This window comes from Diadema antillarum, unplaced genomic scaffold (genome assembly GCF_040938485.1).
Source record: "Diadema antillarum isolate AM-2024a unplaced genomic scaffold, OU_Dant_1.0 seq00002183_RagTag, whole genome shotgun sequence".
Lineage (NCBI taxonomy): Eukaryota > Metazoa > Echinodermata > Echinoidea > Diadematoida > Diadematidae > Diadema > Diadema antillarum.
Window position 1 is genome coordinate 120,150 of NW_027272820.1, and position 21,331 is coordinate 141,480.

Sequence of the window (21,331 nt, forward strand, 5' to 3'; positions counted from 1 at the left end):
TTTTGACATTTTCCATGTACAGGTATCTAAAAACAATACCATTAAAGCATCCTACCACTGGGACCCCACAGGGGCTACCCATACCAACTAACAACATTACATCCCTTGCTATGACAAATTACTCCTTTACAATGTTAAAATCTTACAGTTGGTACAAAAACAAGAAACTTGGGGGTCTCATGCTCATGCTTGTGTATTGCAAATTCACCTTGCAGTCAGTCACTAATCTTACACATAGCACTACTGTAGTTTATTACTTACAATGTGAGAAAAGAAAATTTGAATTTGTCTGTCTCTCCCCCCGCCCACTTCGGGCATTGGTAAGACAGTTTTCACCTCTTGACAATAGAAGGTATGCTCCTAGCAACCTCCGCGATGTTCATTTAAGCTTAGCGCCATGTTAAAGAGACTGTACAGTTCTGGTTGAGAAGAGGATTTAGCTTTTAATGTTTTGGGAGATATTCAGAAACCACTCTATGAGATGTCAAAGAGCATGCAATTCTAAGAGGAATCAAAAGTTTATTTAATGAAAATCGATTTTGAAATGGCTGAGATATCAAAAAACAAGGTGAAACAAAGAGATCCTAATAAAAGGTGTGGCCTGTCGCCTTTTATTATTATCACTTTTTTTGATATCTCAGCCATTTGGAAAACCAATGAATCCTTTTTAAAATCACATGCTCTTTCATATTTCATAAGAGGTTTCTCATTAACTCACTCAGGAATGTTATAAACCTGAATCCTCACCTCAACCAGTACTGTACAGTCCCTTTAAGTTTGCCTACCATTTGCCACTCAAAACCACAATTTGATACCGACTGTTGAGTGGCAAATTAAAGTTTTCCCTCTGGTTATACCATACCGTGCATTCTCCTGTTGTAGCATCACAAGTGAGAGAATGTCCATTGCATTGACATGGTTCACACACACCAAGGCTGTCAGCTGTCGCTGAAACTCTGTAGTAACCAGTTGCACAGCTCTTAACAAGTGAGAGAAAATTTATAAGAATATCAGGGATGAGATTGAGAGGATTCAATAAGAAAACACAAAACAGGATAAAACATTTATGGAATTGAACCAATAACAGTGCGCACAGTACCAAAATGTATGAAATCAACATTACTCTCACTGGTTTTAATTCCTTCAAATTTTGGTACAGCAATACTTGATGAAAATGCTGAAAATATAGCTTTACGATGCAATGAACAACTATGGTTACCTCAGCAATACAAATTAGGGTGTTTTCTACATTACATCACCAGTGGCATATAAGTTAGAACATTCAGTTTATTGTGAGACTGCAGAACATATGACCCTTGGGCACGTCAAAAGAATCAAGACTTTTCCTCCCCTGCAAATTCAACTCTGCATGGTTTACCATCATAAGTCATTCAAAATGGTAAACTGAACATAAATTGAAGACACTGTTAAAAAATGTAGCCCCTGCTTCTGCAAAACTTCCTAATGTATGCCAAAACTTGCTTTACAGCTATACATACATTTGACTGAATAACAAATCAGGGTTAAAGAAGAATTTTGACACACGCTGTCAAACTGAGTAAAAAATAACACACACACACAAATAAATTTAAGTTACATGTATGTCTACACATGGATTTTTGAGACCCTTAGCTTTAAAGCCACTATCAACATTGGGAGCAGTGGTTAAAAAAAAAAATGTTTGAATCATCACATTTGATGCGTAATGTATAGTTCAGTTGTATTACAAAACACCTTACCATAAAAAAAAAAGAAATCACTAATCTGCAATTATCAATATTATGCAAATAATACACAGGTGAGAGTGCATTCGCCTCGTGCATGTTTCACAATTGTAAATACCCGCGAGTGCGCTGCATCTCCACTAACGTCACAAACTTAAACCTGTGCACTATTTGATTTATAAAATGGGTTGAAAACTAACAGCATTTTTCATGTACCTTTGTGGGTCAATACCAGTCAGCTACATGTAGCACTCGCTTAAAAGTCAAGATGTCCGAAGATGTTCGTCCCAAACATTTATGCACGTCGCACTCGGAAATCCCACACATATAAGTACGCATAAGAGTATACGTACGCCACATATTATGCACAAGAAAGGCCGGCTGGCAGCCCGAACTAGAAGTTGTTTACAGGATTGACAGCACGTATAGTAGCGCGCGGCGCACTTGTAACAACTGATTGAGTGTGCACTGCTAGTGTAAACATTGTGACGTCAGTGACTGAGCAGTGTACGCTTTCTCTGCAATGTCCCATAGGATAACACGCCGTGCTGTTATGACTTTTCGTTGCACACTTTTTGCACGGTCATGCATGTTAGTGAGAAAATCATGAGCGCAAACATGACTCATTTCAGTGCTTCCAATTGGCTACATTCTTGAACCCATTTTATAGAAGGAGATATCACTTATTTTCTGAATAAACCATAACAGTGACAGTTTATTCTAGAAAAACTTTTTTTGAATAAAACTGCTGTTCACATTTTGTATTTTCAACAATACTTAATATTGATTATACTGATTTAATTTCCATGTTGGTTATTTTCATCCCTACCTCACATTTTAGATTTTGAAGCACTAAAGCACACTAGCGAGGGGCTTAAAAATGATGAAAATGTTGACTATGACCAAATTCATGTTCTGACTACATACATCGAAACATTTGTGCAGATTATGCCAGGCAACATTCTAAAAAGCAGAAAACACAGCTCTCAATGTTCAGACTCTGTTCAAGATCTAAGTCTTTATGTTACCAATGAAACTAGAGATATTCATTCAGTATTACTGTCACAGAAATATTCACCCAGCTTCACTCCACTTTCATGACTACACAACAATGTAGCAAGAAGAAGGGTATCATTAAAAACAAAGCTTATGCTTCATTCATAGATTTTAACAAATAGAAAATACACATAATTGTAATTTACAGACACATAAATTTGTCAATTTTAGAATACTTCACATCGCTGTATCTAAATCATGATTTGCTTTATGTGGATGCTACAGAGACATCATAAGCAGGCAACCACAAGACTGAGTACTGTATATGCCATATATTTCACGAGTCTAAATTTTCACGAATCGGGACTTCCCGACAATTTCGCAAGTGGTTAAATTCGCGATTGCAGGGTCCTGTACTGAACAGAGAAATGTATACACGTACGTCAAATTCATATCAGCATTAGAGTCAATATTTTCATGTGATTTTAATTTCGCGAATAGCAGCTGACTCGCGAAATTCGCGAAAATAAAATCCTCACGAAATATTCAGCGTATTCAGTATTTTGAGACCATTCTGAAGAACCTATTAGTGAATGTCAAATAGATCAAAAGGATATTCCAGTAAAGACAGCTCCTCACCTCACATGATGTTCCTGTGTAGCCGTTTGGGCAGACACACTCTTCAACAAACACTGCTCTGTCCCTACCATTGTTTTCTGGGATACTGATATCCATTGAAACATCAGCAAGACTGAAAAGTAAAAAAAAAAAATGTTACCAGGATCATGTTTGAAAGAGGGAAAAAAATCTCTCATGGAGAGGCCTAGGATGCATCAGACTGGGAGTATGACAGAGATATCACTACATCATTTTATGTGCTTGAAAGTGTCTGCATTGTTATTCAAAGAAAACAATCATATGTGACCCGCTACTATAAAGAGGATCCGAAAGTTGGGGGAGGTCAATTATTTGAAAATGATATGACATCATTCCCTTATTCTTCCAATTTATTTTCATACATGACACGACTCGGTTGTACTCGGTTGCGGAGATATCGATGATTTTATTAGCGCCTGTCAAGTGTTTTAAGAAATCAGCGTTTCAAGAAAACCACTTTCAAAGTTGTCTTTCCGATGCTGACAGACGATACGTTAGACTACAAAATTATGCCAAAAACATAAATCCAATCATTTTGACTGATTTTGATGAACTGACTTCAAACTCTACCTTCTCGGCTCAGCTGTCTGCAACTGAAGGATTCTTTTGTTGTGGCGGGTCACATATTGAAAGCTACTGGCAGTGGTTGGAATTGCTACTGAAATCATGGAGGACATGGAAGAGGTCAAATCTGATGGAGGCAGATTGAATAGGTGCATTGGGATCATGAGAGTTAGGATCAAAAGACCAAGCTATGTGTGGTATAAACTCTCTGGCAAACATTGCTGCCCCTGCTATAAATCAAATGAGAAATATTATAGTACACAGATATAGACTGCTTTTCAGGGCATGGTTGATATCATTGCATTGAGGGATCTCAACTTCATGCTATGACCTAAGGAACTTACTCCGAGAGTCATAAGCATGGAGTTGAGATCCAACAATCAAAACAAGGGCAGTTTGGGTGCTTTAAGGTTCGCCTGGATGCTACAAGCTGCATACAGAACGGGCAATGGTTGAATTCATACTCGCGATCTCAACCAGTCAGAATCACGAATTCATCAAATGATGTATATAATCCATAATTTAATGAGGGTAAGAAACATATCTATGAATGTAGACGAATCATCACACATGACAGTGTATCCTCGATATGACCATGAATTTTGCAGCCATTACCAAGGTCCAAATACTCCACGGACAATTTCTTAAGAATTTTTTTGAGAAGTAAATTAAGTATTCAAACAGCAATTGATTCTGCTATACCACTCTTTAAAAAGCAAACAGGCAAAACTGGGCTGCGTGAGGAAGATGTAAACAGTGGAACCAGGCATGCAAAGAATACAATCTCCTAAAGCCATCGGGCACACATGACTGTATGTTGATTGCCACAAATGTATGGAAATAAAATTTTCACCATGTGGTAGTAACAATTCCATTGGAGGCATGAAAACATGAAAGTGATATGTTGTGGGTTAAAGAAAGGCCTCTCTTACCTCGATTCCACCATGCTATAGGAGTATGTAGCTCTGATCAAGATTGCATCCACATTTTGTAGAACCATCATAAAGTCAGAGCGAGAGGCATCCACCTCGATGGGTATACCCAGGTCTCCACGTCCACTACTTCCTCTCAACACTACAATCTTCCATCCATCCTAAACATAATTAGTAAAACACAAAGACGCAACCTTCAACAGTATAAGTACTTCCTCAAGATGAATTGAACTGAATTGAAGATAATCCATGCACCACATTTTCAGGAACATGGATAGATGTGAGCTTGAAGGTGCTATTGGCTTCTGTGGATAACTTTGTGATGCACATCAGTTAAATCTACAGACAGCTGAGTCACATCTGTTGTAATCAATCCACATGAAATAGGTACTGTCTTACTTTAGAAGCTTTGCACACATTAAATGCACAGTGGAAAGAAGCTCTGCACAATATGTATACTATATAATACATATGCACATATCTACACTGTAACAGAATCAAATCACATTGAATAAGTGAGCAACAAGGAACAGATAATACTATTTTATTTGCTAAATACAACAGTGACTGAAGAAAGCAGTCTTATCTGCATTCAAGGCACACCTGCCTGCCCTATATCTGTTGATCTCTGTAAGAGTACAATGTATGTCACAATTTGTGATGTACCTACAGTGAGAGTTTTGTGGTCATAGCTCAAAGCTGTGGAAATTATTGAGAGCATACAATATATGACTCATATGAATCACATATGGTGGTCATAGCTCAAAGTTGTAGAAGTTAGAGAGAGTACACCATCTTGTTAACAATACTGATAATGGAAAAGTAACGCTTACGTCGCACTTCTGCTATGCGAGCAAGACAAAAACTATTTAATATGCTTAATACCATACTGATTGAAGACAGCAGTCTTCGCCACAAGGCACATCTGTATGCCTGTTATCTGTTTACCTCTGTAAGAGGAACTGATCGTTGAGTAGGGGTTCCTGACACAGGCTGCACTCCTATCTCATAGGACAAAATTTTTCCATTGCCCTGCAAAAAAATAAACATGAAAGGTTACAAATCATCACCAGAGAACAAGACTTTCAAATGACCTCTATGTTAATGTCTTCAAGAATTCACAATGAAAAATATATAAAACATTAATGCTTTTTCTCCATTATTGTTCAACAAAGAGACTTCAGAAATACACGGTAAAGCTTGTCTTCCTGAATTATATCTTTCCTGCTGTTTTGTTGTTGTTAATCTGAACAGTTCTGTGAGGACAGCAAATAAAATGTGAAAGCCTACTGCTTTTTTCCCCCAATTTATGATTCCCATTACCTCTCAATAAGGCATTATAAGCTAAGAAACACAAAAAGAGTTTGTGGTACAACACACACTGGCAACATAAAATACAAAATTTACATGCTTTACTATTACTGAAAGGAAGTTCTGTTATGATTAGGTGCCACATTAAAGCTAAAATTAAATGTAATTCAACATAGTCTGATGTCCCTGTTTATGATGATTTACTCTGGAATGTACAGTTGTATGCATAAATGTCTGATCAGACTAAAATGGACAAAACTGAACACTTTTCACACTTCAACACACTATTCTGGTGATTGTGCCAGGGCAAACTTACATAAATATAGACATCAGAAATTGATGCAGAAGATGCCAAATGAATGAAGTTGACACGGTAACGAAGGTTTCCACCATAGCTCGTCAGCTACATAAAGAACAAAAGCACATACATAACACTAGTACATAAATCTGACCACAGAGATGGAAATCTAACTACAGGTATTATCACAAAAAATTACAAGGAAGAATAATGCTGTCTCAGTTAAAAGCCCTGTCATGCTACCTACCAATTTCATTCCAATATGATGTAATCCACATGATGCTGGCAAAACTGGATCATGGCATTTTTTTTTATAATAAATTAAATGTTAAGGCATGTATCTGTAGGTACGCATAAGTTAGGGTGACAGGCCTGCAAAAGCCTTGCAAAGGTAGAGAACATGATAACAGCGTACTCTTATTTCATATTACAAGGTACAGTGTATATTTAGCACTTCAGTCGCACACCTGGATCAAGTAAAATGAAATCCATCCCTGCATTTTTCCTGAATCACATTTATGAGATGTGAAATGAGGCCCTGTATAAAGGCCTTACCAGATTGCCTGTGAATGCCTGGGGCAAGACCCAGTAATAAGTGGAGGTAGGGAGGCGATTGCTGAAGTCTGACACTAGGATCTCTCTCCTGGATGGGTTGACAGTCAGCAAGTTTGAGTCCAGAGTTTCATACGCTGCCCCAGGTGAAGGAAGCTCTGCTATTTGTGTCCCTTGAGGATTGCCAAACTCCGTGAAAGAAAGCCTTGCCTGATAAGGGTAAAAGGCATAACAACTCTTGAATTATCAGTCAATGCCACTTAACTACTTAATGGTGAGATATGGTGATTACTGGTACCAGAATGACTCAAGGCAAATGTGGCAAAAACATAACAACTCAAGTTCAAGAAATAGTATGCTCAAAAACAAAGAGCAAGACAAAAGTGAATAAGAGTAAACAACAACAACAAAAATCAACAAAACCATGGAAGGACAGTATGATGTCATCCTTGCAATTTAGAATACATGTTGGAGTAAGGACATGGAGGACATGTTCAACTTGTACTGTTAACGTACCTCATCCCGATAGTAGCTGCTACTGTAGCAGGTTCTGGACAGGTCAAAACAGTAGCAGGGAATGCACTCCCTGACATCTTCAGCATCATCATTATAGTAGCCTCCGGTGCACACACTAGGCCCAGCTGGAAGAGAAAGAAAGAAGAGGCTGGTTAACTCTTGTTGTCAAGTTTGATCTCCTAGCTTTATCAGTATCGATCATCACCTCATCCTTTTTCTTCTTTTTTTTTTCAAATCATTGCAGGGCCATCTGCATTTACAACCCTTTGATAGTTTGTGTAGCTGAAAATGACAAAGTAAGAGGTTTTGTTTCCTTCTGTTTTTGTAATTTCACTGCTACAACTGCCACACAGAAAAAATTATGGGCAACAATTTGAACTAGAAAAGCACTCTGAGAGTGCAGACCTCTGCCAAGCATGCAGCTCATTTCCACCACTGATCTTGTTCTTCCATAGAGATATCAGTGATTTCCACCCATACGCACTATATTATTATAGCATTGTGTGCTGAAAGTCGCCCGATTTCCCAATGTAGAAGCCTTTGTTACGTCATAAACCCTCAGCTACACGGTGCGCCTCACCCTAGCAGAAACTAGAGCACGCACTTTAGTGCGCGCATGCAAACCTCAAATACGCGCAGCCTGAACTCCTAAGTTCATTGACCCTACCTACCAAAATATAAAAAAATCCTTCATAAATTCCCCAAAAATTCTCGGATCACCACCAAAAGTAAATCGTTTGTTACTTGAGTCATTCTCAACCTTTCCTGCAAGTTTCATCCCAATCCGTTCACTACTTTTTGAGTTATTTTGCACACGGACAAACTAACAAACAAACACACAAACCAACGGTAATGAAAACATAACCTCCTCCCTTGGCGGAGGTAATAATGCTTTATGAGTACAATGTAACTTTTTTAATGAAATTCCCTTACTAAAGTACAATGACCTTTGATATTGACCTATGAACTACACATGTGTATCATCCCTATGTTTATGCATATTGTCGTCTAGTAATTTCTAACCTTCCAACAAAAATTACATTACTAATGGACATTCCTAGGTAAAATAATGGCTAGAAATAATTTTTTATAATGCAAAGCACAAGTACCATAACTTTTGACCTTTTTGACAATGTCACCACAACCATTTTATGTAAATGATTCTCTATTTCCTACCAGAATATATTTCCACTGAACATTCATAGCTGAATTTACAGCTGAAAAATGCCATTTTAATTTTTCTTTTTTAAATAGTGACTTTGACGGTTGACCTTGAAAGATTTGTGCCTCAACAGCTAGTCAGAGCATCTACACCACATGAAGCATATACTGGGGCCAGGTATCAAGAAAATCCCCTGAACAGTTTTTCTTACAAATAGATAATGAGATCTGGAACAAGCAGACAAAAGGGCAATACAAAAATGTATATTTGGAATCTACCATTCTATCTATGAATGAGCTTTGCACTTCTAACTGACACTAGAATGTCAGTCATGACACTGACAATGATAAGTACGTACTTGTATGTAAGTACAACGAAGTGAGTAGATACATACACGTAACGCCTCTGCCACCCTTCAAGCTAGAGGCCTTGATATCATGTCAGGAAAACACAATTAAGATTGAGAGTATCCTTCGAATATCCGAAAACAAAACATAATTTCTTGTACATATGGAAAAAAATAAGGTCAATTACCACTCGAGAGGTTTCAATCAAACTGGCTGAAAGCCAAGAGGGTCTGGGAATTTTTCTTTTTCACATGTTTTCATGAAACAGCGATACTGGATCAACAAGGAAAAGTAGAAATTACGCGGTGCGTAATATATGTCCCCGCCGGAAGTAGCATTTAGTAGCAAAATGTACAATATAGGTAAAAAGATCAAGGTCAAAGGTCAAAGAAGTCCAAGGTCGAAATTCTATGTAGAAGTTTTGAAGCCCTCACCTAGTGCCATCACATAAAGCAAACAGAATCGAAATCGGGTTAGAAATGGCGAAGGAGTAGCATTTTGTAGCCAATGTGCAATATAGGTAAAAAATCAAGGTCAAAGGTCAAAGAAGTCAAAGGTCAAAATTCTGTGTAGAAGTTTTGAAGCCCTAACCTAGTGCCATCACATAAAGCAAACGGAATCGAAATCGGGTTAGAAATGGCGAAGGAGTAGCATTTGGTAGCAAAATGTACAATATAGGACAAAAATCAAGGTCAAAATTCTGTGTAGAAGTTTTGAAGCCCTCACCTAGTGCCATCATATAAAGCAAACGGAAGCAAAATTGGGTTAGAAATGGCGAAGGAGTAGCATTTTGAAGCAAAATGTACAATATAGGTCAAAGGTCAAGGTCAAAGGTCACAACTGAAATTCTGTATAGAAGTTTGAAAGCTCCTATGTAGTGCTATCATATAAAGCAAACAGAATCAAAATCGGGTCACGGACGCATGGACGGACAGACGGATACACGGACACACACACGTACGGAGCCCGTTTCATAGTCCCCTGCTCGAACTCGTTCGGCGGGGACAATAACACAGGCATGAGGTGGTGACGTCATTGCTTCTAAAACCCCAAATGGTTGGTACATGAAAATTATATGTTTTTAGTTGACAATTTAGCAACAACAAGGCTGCAACTCTACCCCCATGAATGTCAGCATTGTTGAATGTATGCATAGGATATCATTATGTTTTCAATTTATCCTAGAATCTGAAACTCTTCTGAAAATGCTGTGAAGATCTTTGCATGGGTAATATAGACTTATGAGGTAACAACACTATCACCCCTATTAATTTGCTTGTATAATGACCAACATCACTGATTTGCAAAAATATGTGAAAATCAATAACTCTGCATTTAGCATCAAAATCACTATACACAAAGAAACAAGTAATCAGAAATGCATCTCCCTGTCAGCTCCAACCAATAAGCAAGCCAACAGAGGAGAGACCTCTCTGCTGTAGCATACCTATGACAGTGAGGATAGCATCTGGCTGTACCAAGATGTAGCCCTGGTTATTCATGGCTTCACAGGTGTAGGCTCCCTGGTCAGACTCACGCACATTTTCCAGTACAAGAACTCCGACTCCATTCTGACTTGTGATGATGGCCTGAAATGCAAGTTGGTGAAGAGATACCAGATAACAAAAGCTGGGGACAACATGTTTCATGACATGCTTTAAAAAGAACATGGGTAGTGCTAAACAGATGTACAAGATGTACTGTGTATTATTAAATCCAAACCAAATCCAAAATTAAAAACCACAAAAGCATGAATACCATGTACCTAATATCTGAGTTGAACATGAACTATTTCTGTACAGGCAACATTGTAAAAGAAAATATTGAGACCACATTTGATTGGTCATGTAATCTCATACCAAGACAATTTCTACCCTGCATGTCCAACTTCATGAAAAATCCAGAGAACTTGGAACATCAGTCCAAGAAGACCCTACCCTTTCTGGGACAGGGCCCCAGTTTAGTCTCCAGGAGATGACTGGTGTTGGGATGCCCTGAGCCTCACATCGTATCTCTACCCTGGAACCCTCTTGGGCTTGAATTTGATCCTGTGGTGGCTGGATAACAGTCGGCTGACCTGGAGTATAAAACATAGCATTTCTTCTTTCTTACTGCAAGACAAACAGGTACAATGATCTTATCTAATTTTCATTCCAACAAGGAGAAATAACAACAACAATTGCTATGGTTATTGATGATAACAATGAACAGTGACTATTTGGAAAGGGCTTTCAATAACACTGAAGAATCTCTAATTTTGCATGAGTATAAAGCCCCCTTCCCACATACAGGTATAGTACGGCGTATCGACGGCGGATGCCCATCCCTGCTCATCCGGGAGACATCCCTGAGGATCCCCAGTACACCCCTGGGCATCCCTAGTAGCCGTGGCGGATACGGCGAAGCCATGGCCACGCCGCGAAAATTTCAAACATGTTTGAAATATCCGGGATTCTGCTCCCGGTAAGACACACCCGTAGCACAGCCGGCGGACATACGCCTACACCCGGCGGCTAATCGGGCGCATACGTGAATAGCCGTGGCAGACATGTGGTGTGTGAAGTCGTCGGATCCACCACGGCTCCATGGCGGGTGTGCAGGGATGCGTCACGGATGGGTTCACGGCTGTGACGGGTGTGCCACGTATGAGGTACGTATGCGATGAATATTGGCGGATACCACGTATGATCCGACGAGTGCACTACGGCTTGAGGACAGGTCCACTACGGTTTGGAGGTAGTATAAATAGGAGTGCGCTGGCCCAGAGAAGTCATTCGTATCTCTGCTTTCGACGAGATCACATCGACATGTACGACAATATGTTGCCTCTCTGAAGTCTTGTGAACGAATGACCAGAGGCTGTGCGGCAGGTCCTTTATATATGCGACTGGCCACAGTCGTGTTGTATCCTTCGGACCAGCCGTCATAGTCGGCGGACAGTCGCCGTATTAGCTGTCCTTGCCGACGAGTCCCTAGAGGCATCCCTACTGTACTCCTTGTATCCGCCGACTGATCCGTACAACCCGACGGATCACTCGTCACAGCCGGGCCTAACCCCTGCTCGTCTGCACCGAATTTGGCGTATCACCCGCCTGACACCCGCCGGGCAGTCGGCGGGCAGTCGGCGGACATCCTGCACACACGGCGACTCATCCGTGCACTGCATTTTTCCCGTCGCATCCGCCAGCAATCCGCCAAATTACGTTCCGCCCCGCATCCACAATATTATACCTGTATGAGGGAAGGCCGCTTAACATACACAAGTTCAAGTGCCTGATAAAGTGTAATGTCAAACAATATTATAGTCAAAGCTTTATTGAATTCAAACAAATAGGGACAGTCACAGAACATTGATAAGTGTAAAATGTTAGTTTTGATATTCATATCAGTCAAAATGATGTATGTATAGTCATGGTACTGATACCATAGCTGTACAACTCCCCTATCAGTTTGTACACAAGATACCTAAAAATTATTGCAGCACAAAATTAAGCAAATTGAACTTCCTGCCCTTGAAAATCAATACAATAACTCAATAATTTGACCTGAAGATGCGTGTGGAAAAAAAGGGATACTGTAAAGAGTACATCATCAGCTCATGTATATATAATTGAGACCAATCTGTTTGTTAAAAAAAATTCATGAATGATTTTTTTTTTTTCCGGAAAAAAAAAGAAGTCACTGGTTCCAAATGTTTCGTCAATTTATGGCAAACTAAACTTTTAACTTGAAAAAGTGTTAGCATCAAGTTGCAAAGACAATAAATGTGTTGCATTGAACAGGTCACAATAAAATCGTCATGCTATCAACTTGCAGTGCATTTGAATACTGCCAAATATGGGCTCTGATTTGAAGACAAGGGCTTTGAAGTTAAGGGTCTTTAGAGTGGACAACTTACTCTTTCTTTGTGTTTGGAATATAAAGGTATTGAAAGCATCATTGAAGCCAGTGTGAAGGAATTATCGGAATAACCTGTAACTTGTTATGCTCAACAACAATCTCTCATTTTTAAGTATTCAATGTTATATGCTATTGTTGCCCATTTAACAGTTTCTGAATGGCTTTATGCACACTTTCACCTACCTCATGAATAGAAAATTCCACAAATCAACTTCCGATGGCAAAAAAACAAAGAGACTCTACAAAAACTGTCATGCTTATAAACTTAGAAGATAGATCTCACATAAAGAAAAAAAACCTCACAAACAATAAAAATCCAATATCAGCTGAATTGATGAATAACGCATATTTTGGAGTCTTTTGAAAAATCAGCAAGTGCCAATTAGTTCATGTGTTTTGATGTGTTGGGTCAAATTTAAGATTTCATGTAGATAACTTTGACAGCTACTGGTAAGCCTATCTGAAGAATACTGACTGACTTTCCATTTGCATTCACATCTATAATATAACTTGTGAAAACAATTTTTAGCGTTTTCCAGTATGCACATTTGAAAGTATGAGAATTTCCTGAAACCACAGTTGGTGAAATGTCTTGAAATCTATTTGATTTCTCATTATGTGAAACTTTGGCAGTGACTAGTGGAAATCAATTAAAGAAATAGAAACTCGTCACTGAGCCTGTTAGTTTTCTACCAACCGCAGGCTATCTCATCAGATCTGTCAGCACAGTCGGTATCTCCGTCACACTGGAATCCAAGAGGCACACACTGGTCCCCGGTCACACACTCAAACTCACTGGCACGACAGGGAGAGCCAGGAACAGCAGTCGCTGCATTTTTTGGAGAAAAGAGCATTGACTGTATTAATGATACATTGTATATTCTTCAAATAGAGAGTACAGCCGTTTAATCTATAGATGTACATTTGTACATTGGCAGCAGGAATATCTTGAGGGACACATCAAACCAAAAACATAGAGACATCATGCTCCCGGCACCTTTCAGCCTAAGACATACAAGCAACTGAATGAAAAGTATCAACTCATATCAGACACTACATATTGGAGAAAATGAAAAAGAGAAATATCACAGAAAAGCCATGAAAGAAGCATAACCCCCTCCCTCTGAATAAACAAGGTAGAGAGGGGAGATTTTGATGTCATCTGTTAATATGTGGGGATACTGGAACCAGACTCTTGCTCGCTAGATTTTTTTTCAGATTTTCTTAGATTGTCTCCTTGCAGACTGGGGCCAGTGTGAGACTGGTCCGAAGCTCAGTAAACTATAGTGAATTGAGACTGCTAGTAGGATACACAAGAAGTAGGTTCTGTGTAGTAGCTTTCTGTCACTGAAGTGAACTGGAAAGACTGCACTGTTAAAGGGTGTGTGCAGTTCTGGTCGAGGTGAAGATTTAGCTTTTAACGTTTTGTGAGATATTCAGAAACCACTCTATGAGATGTCAAAGAGCATGCAATTCTAAGGGGTATCAAAAGTTTATTCGATGAAAATCGGTTTTGAAATGGCTGAGATATCCAAAAAGAAGGTGAAACAAAGAGATACTAGTAAAGTTGGGGCATGTCGCCTTTTATTATTAGCACTTTTTTGGATATCTCAGCCATTTGAAAACCAATTTTCATCAAATAAACGCTGAATCTTTCTTAGAATTACATGCTCTTTCATATTTCATAAGAGGGTTTTCATTATCTCACTTAGGAATGTTCAAAACATGAATCCCTACCTCAAACGGAACCAGTACTGTACAGTCCCTTTAACAGCTGACCTGTAGCTATCCTCACACTGACCACAAAGGGTCAGTCCAGGGCCCCGTTTCATAAAAAGTTGATATGATAGCAACTCTTGCTGGAATGGCAATTGTCATGACAACGACAAGAATCCAGCTTCCTGATTGGCTGTTGCTATCGGAAGTTGCCATTCCAGCAAGAGTTGCCATCCTAACATCTTTTATGAAATGGGGCCCTGATGTATCATCATAAAATGGATCATTGACATCTTATCTCTATCTCAAAGTTAGTACATATACATGTATCACGTAAAGAAACATGTCATACAAATTCAATACTCTGTGCTTTGCTTCAAGCATCACACCTCTTTAAAGCTATTATGTCTGTAGTCCTTTTGAGAAGAGGTTCTTATTTTTTACATTTTGTTGAAGAAGGTTTCAAAAAAAAGGTTTCAATTGTGTTCTCTCACACACAGTCTGCATAAAGCAGGATAAGGCATTTGACAGGCACACTGCAAATAGCAATCTGTAGATACTGAAATCTTCACAATTGGCATTCACTTCCATTGCCAGTCAAAGAGGCTCAAGTTGTCAGACAAGGTGTCTGTACACACATAAAATTTGATTGCAAGGGTACAATGCAATGAAAAAGGGGCTAATAATGTGTGAATTTCAGTCATGTGTGACATCTCTATTTATCAGCCATTCAGCCTTTCACTCTGTATTAGACACAATACTAGATGTCAGATGTTGAAAGGAGCAGAAGATAGAGCTTTAAGAAAAGCTGAACTTGATGCAACCACCTTGTGGTGCCTCTCCAGGGTGTGTCATAAAGTCAAATGTGATTACTTCTTCAGGGCCCTATGAATAGCTATCAATCTTCACCTATAAAAGAATCTACACACAATGCAATCTACTTGTCCTACTTTACAGTAAGAAGATAATGGAGGTAGGTACATGTATACTTGGTCCTCGCGAGTCCTGCCCCACAGTCACCATGGAGACTATGTACTTTATTGAAGAACAAATCTGTATGTTCCACTGTGCATAATGGCTCTTGCCAATGTTGGTAAAAAGATATCACATTGTAATTTAGAAGAAGATGATCAAAAGTTGTTTTCCTTTTACATCCACGTTAGAGGCCTGGTGGGGCTACCCCTGCAAGTGCTATGAGGAGTGCTTGATTTTTTACCTTGTACGTTACAAACACAAAATACTTGAAAGTGCTTGGGCTTGCTTCGTGGCCCTGTTTCTGGTCCCCATCTTGGTTTCAGTATGGAGTCTGTAATATGAAAATATGTGTCTCCCATCCTGAAGGAGTATTCTTAGGATCTCATGATCTGATTGCGATATGTAAACTGTGGATCTGAACAACAAAACAATTGAAATATAGACATTTGTGGTCGTTGCAGGCTCATCCTCAAGGCTTTCTCAGGGGTGCATGGGCCATTTGAACATCTTTTTCATACCCTGTCCAAGAATATTGCCTGCCATGTACTCTAAAGGTGACTCATCAATCACCTACAAGCCTGCAGCAGAAGTGGACTGCACCCTCCATAAATCTTTGAGAGCATAGCAAAGCCACACTCACACTTTAAAGAAGAAGAATAATCAATTCAATTTTAGCAAGTGGACCAAACCCACCTAATCATATTCTTACAGGACTAGCCAGTTATCATTGCCACTGTAACGAGCAACTTATATTCTGCATTTCTCTAAACTCTATCCTCCTCTTACCAACTATTTTCATCAACTTTGGCATTATTGTTTTGTACTTATACAGTGATCAGAGTGATTAGAGATAAGGATTCATACAGTGCCGACCGCGGGAAACGTCACGAAAACCCCTAGGGCAAATGCGGGAAGCCCTTTCGTCCGGGCGTACTAGGTAATACGCGGGCGTTTGGACGCGTACAGACGAGGGAAGTCGCCCGCACTTTCACGCTCGTCTAAACACCCGCATTTGCCCGAGCGCTCCAGCGCGGAATTAATGATATGAAAATCAAACTCTCCCGTCAACCATCGGCTACATGAAGGAAATTAGCTGAAATCGATCCGCGAAAATCTTTTGAAAAGTATCAGTAATTTGCCGGATGTTTGCTTTTACGTTCGAAAGTAAAATAATAACCATAACATTCAGCTCCCGAATATGCTAAAGCAAATGTCGAATGATCCCTTTGACGTTTGGAAATGAATAACAATAATACTCCGTACGATGATTAAATAAATGTCGGATGTTTGCTTTTACTTTCGGAAGTAAATAGCAATAACATTCGTCTCCGGAAGATGCTAAAATAAATGTCGGATCTTTGCTTTGACGTTCGGAAATGAATAACAATGATATTCAACTCTGTACGATGATAAAAATAAATGCCGGATGTTTGCTTTTACGTTCAAAAGTAAATAACAATAACATTCGGCTCCGGAAGATGCTAAAATAAATGTCGAATGATCCCTTTGATGTTCGGAAATTAATAACACTAATATTCAACTCCGTATGATGATTAAACAGATGTCGGGTGTTTGCTTTTACTTTCGAAAGTAAATAGCAATAACATTTGGCTCCGGAAGATGCCCAGAAAATGGCAGATGATTGCTTTTTACGTTTGGAGGTGAATAGCAGTAACAGTCTGCTCCATATAATAAAATAAATGTCGGATATTTGCTATTACATTTCGAAATGAAGAACAGTAACATTCAGCTGCGTTTGATGGTAAAGTAAATGTCTGATGTCTGCATGCCTTGACGTTCAAAATGAAAAACAGTAACATTCGGCTCCGTACGATGCTAAAATGATTGTCGGATGTTTGCTTTTAAATTTGGAAATGAATAACGGTAATGTTCTGCTCCGAACGATGCTAAAATAAATAACAGATTGTTGCTTTTACATTTGGAAATGATTAACGGTATCAATCGGCTCAGTTAGATGCTAAAATAAATAGCGGATGTTTGCTTTCACGTTTGGAAATGAAAAAGGATAACATTCAGCTCCGTAAGATGCTAAAATGAATGTCGGTTGTTTGCTTTAACATTTGAAAATGATTAACGGTAACATTCGGCTCCGTAAGGTGTCAATAGTAAATGTTGGATGATTGCTTTTGCGATCAGAAATGAATAACGGTAACTTTAGCCTCTTTACAATGCTAAAACAAATGTCGGATAAATCAGATAATTTTGCTTAACATTCGACGTCGTGCGATACCAAGTTGATTGCATAAACCTTCGACACTTCGTTGCTGCTCAATTTTATTTGATTTCGACATTATGGACGCTATACCTATTTGATTTAATTGTCCTTATTTTATCAACCTTCGACATCAGCCGCTACTTTATAGTTTTCTCGATCACTAACGTCGGACGGTATGACCTAATCAACTTTGGACATTGGTCGCTATTTAATAATTTCATCAACCTTACACATCGGTAGCTATTATTCCGATGTTCGTTATTCCGAAGGCTCTCTAGTCCGAAGATTCGTTATTCAGAAGGTATATTGTTCCGTTAATTTCATTTTCGGATTCATGAATCTTCAGAATAACGAACCTTCGGAATAACGCCACAAACGTTCGAATTAACGAACCTGTAGGTTTAGGGAATTTGTGTGTTTCGAATTTAACGACCCTTCGGAATTACGAACCTTCGGAATATTACGAACAGCACCCATCCGATTATCAACCTTCGACATCGATCGCTGCTTACTGATTTTATCAACCTTCGACGTCGACCGTAAATAACGTATTTGATTGACACTTTCGACGTCGATCGCTGCACATTAGATTGGCAAACCGTCGAAGTGTCGATCGCTGCCTATTTATTTACTGGTTCCCCAATATCTGACTTAGTTACTGATTTAATCTACCTTCAACATCGGTCGGTCATTATATTGTAAGTGGCCACTTATTGTCTCGAGCTTGATATTTCCCAATGGCGTCCACGTCTACACACACACACATAAAAAGAAAGAAAAAGATCTGAGTCTTAAAGGTCTAACGAGGCGTGAAAGTCCTTGTGTGATGCTTTTAATTGTGTCATTCACAATAGTGTCACGGTCCCTAAGATGGATGAAAGAGGCGCAGATCTTAAGAAGCCACTTGAGTTGAAGTTTAACACCGTCTGTCTATTCTTAAAGTACACGATTTGTAGGGAAAAAAGAAAAAGACAAAGAGAGGGAGAAAACAAAGAAAACGTAGGAGAGAGAGAAGGGTATGGCGAAACCACCAGAGTGGCATTATGTAATCAACAAAGCTGCGTTAAACTTCACTCGAGTCCCCGAGAAGTGGTACTACACGTGCATGCATAATGTTTATCTTGGATACAGCGTCATGTACTGTAGGTACCCTTCTCTCCTTTCATGATAAATTGTTTATAGGTATCACATAACTATGTCAATGCATGTTTACGTCGCAATTTGTCCAATCGGGGTTTTCCCTCTTTAAGGAGTGCTTGCTTTCCAAGAAAAAAAAAGAAGGATGAAATTAATGATTATGAGCAAAACTGAATGCATTTAAGCAGCGGAATCGCGCTACATCAATAGCACTCCAAAATCTTCGAGTGATCCCGGAGGTCACTCCGAGTGAAAATGAACATTTTCACTCAAAATTCACTCCAATTTCACTCTAAATTTACTCCGTTTTAAATGTATCCACCCCTTCAAGTGTGAATGTTTTCATTTTTTTTTTTTTTTTAGAGAGAGAGAGAGAGAGAGAGAGAGAGAGTAGGCCTACTGTGCATTGGAATACGAATCTCTGCTGTGCAGCGATATTATGATCGCTATAAAAACGATCAGTTCGATGAGCAAAGCACGTGCTTGCCCTGCCAGCAGTGAGTGCGCCATGTGGTTCCAACATACTCATCTTGTGTGCCCAGCGTGTTTTTATCACAGAGCTCTTGTGTGTAGAGTTCTGTCGTTCATGACGTGTGAGTGCTTCGACTTGACGCCTGTGAGATTGACAGGTGCCGTTTACGAGAATAAAAACTGTCAGTAGTGACTATCAATCCCAAAATCAGTTGCTATATAATAATCAGACTAATTACTTAAATGTAGAGTTACATGTACATGTAGTTACATGTATTTCGAATGACAATGCGCACATCCCCTTTATCATCACACTTTTGATACGGCGGACAGAAGGCCGTTAAATTTCATTGCTCTCAATGATTCGATACAATCATAGCTTTTAAAAGGTCCAATTAAACAAATTGGTTATGAAATCACGGTTACAGCTCGTTATTCCGAAGGTTCGTTAGTAAGGTTCTTTAGTCCGAAGGTTTGTTAATCCGAAAATGAAATAAGGTTCGTTATTCCGAAGGTTCGTTAATCCGAAAATGAAACAAAGCTCGACTTACTTCGAAGGTTCGTTACGGACCCTATATCATTTCGGATCCTATATCATTTCGGATCAACGAACCTTCGAGATAACGAACCCTATTTCATTTTCGGATTAACGAACCTTCGGAATGACGAACCCTATGTCATTTTTGGATTAACGAACCTTCGAAATAACGCCGCAAATGTTCGAATTAACGAACCTTTTTTCGTTTTCGGATTAACGAACCTCTATGGTTTAGGGAATTTATGTGTTTCGGATAAACGAACCCTCGGAATAACGAACCTTCGGAATAACGAACAGCACCCGAAATCACAACGTCTTTATCTTGTTAAGATATAAGACAAAAAAAAAGGTCCCTCAGTTCATGAACTTGCGATGTTTCTTTATTGCGTGTGTTTCTAGCTTGTATTTGGCACTCACGGAATGAATGCGCGTACAGTATATGGTAGGCTACATACTCGTGCTCTTGTTGTTGCTGAACATTTCCCCTTCACAGTGATTGTGTGGCATGATCGTTGAGTATGTTCAGATGGTGTTAGTGCGTTGATTAAAATGTTACCACAATAGATGCACGTGTGCTATAACAACGATCTGAGGTCTTTGCTCCGCGCTGCTTTCTTGTTTACAAACATTGAATCTTGGTGAACTTAATTCACTATCGTCCCCATGCTAACATGCAAAAGAAGAAAACGCTTTTGTTCTTGTTTATGTGTACCATGCAGTGAACAGAAGGTAGACCTGTAAACTGTGCCGCTAGGCCCTAGCTGTAGTTTGCACTTTGACGGATTGTCACTGCTCGTCTACTATTCGAAGCGAAATGAAAATCAAACTAGAGATCTCGTGCTGTATACTTTCTCGTACTGTGTACTATATACCATATTTAAAATGCAATTTGTGGTAGTACTTGTCAACGCTGTGTTTTTGGCTCAAACTTTTCTCTCTCAAACTTACTTGGTTACGCAGGGGCGGATCCAGGGAGGACCGCAACCGGCGCCCGCCCCCCCCCCCCCCCTTTATTATTTTTTTTTGTTGTTGAAACAAAAGAAATGTAAAAAAAAAAAAAAAAAATGGGGGAGGGGTGCGTGCGCCCCCCTTTAATTTTGTAAACGCGCCCCCACTTTACGGAATTCCTGGATCCGCCCCTGTTACGGGATAATACCTATCAGAATCTTCATGTAGTATTTCTTGTGATTTTGGTGCAAGCTGCATGGCAGTATTGATTTTGAGACACTTCTATGGTCCGTCAGCACCTGATTCTCTTTATGTGACGATGTGCACGTGAAAAGCATTCAAACTTTCCCA

General features: G+C 39.3%; 2 protein-coding genes across 2 annotated transcripts in view; both read right to left on the reverse strand.

Moving 5' to 3' along the window:
• Positions 1–16,193, reverse strand: part of LOC139714170 (basement membrane-specific heparan sulfate proteoglycan core protein-like) — a 104,345-nt gene extending 88,152 nt beyond the window's left edge. The window contains exons 1-11 of the mRNA XM_071625887.1: positions 16,169–16,193; positions 13,657–13,788; positions 10,997–11,136; positions 10,507–10,648; positions 7,551–7,675; positions 7,038–7,244; positions 6,501–6,587; positions 5,822–5,905; positions 4,874–5,034; positions 3,360–3,471; positions 863–979 (exon numbers count right to left, since the gene is read on the reverse strand). Coding sequence (XP_071481988.1) covers positions 863–979; positions 3,360–3,471; positions 4,874–5,034; positions 5,822–5,905; positions 6,501–6,587; positions 7,038–7,244; positions 7,551–7,675; positions 10,507–10,648; positions 10,997–11,136; positions 13,657–13,788; positions 16,169–16,193 — 1,332 coding nt within the window. The remainder of the gene's footprint in view (positions 1–862; positions 980–3,359; positions 3,472–4,873; positions 5,035–5,821; positions 5,906–6,500; positions 6,588–7,037; positions 7,245–7,550; positions 7,676–10,506; positions 10,649–10,996; positions 11,137–13,656; positions 13,789–16,168) is intronic.
• A 19-nt stretch (positions 16,194–16,212) lies between these two features.
• LOC139714171 (basement membrane-specific heparan sulfate proteoglycan core protein-like) overlaps positions 16,213–21,331 on the reverse strand; it is a 174,236-nt gene continuing 169,117 nt past the window's right edge. Inside the window, exon 9 of the mRNA XM_071625889.1 lies at positions 16,213–16,261. Within this exon, the coding sequence (XP_071481990.1) occupies positions 16,213–16,261 (49 nt within the window). The remainder of the gene's footprint in view (positions 16,262–21,331) is intronic.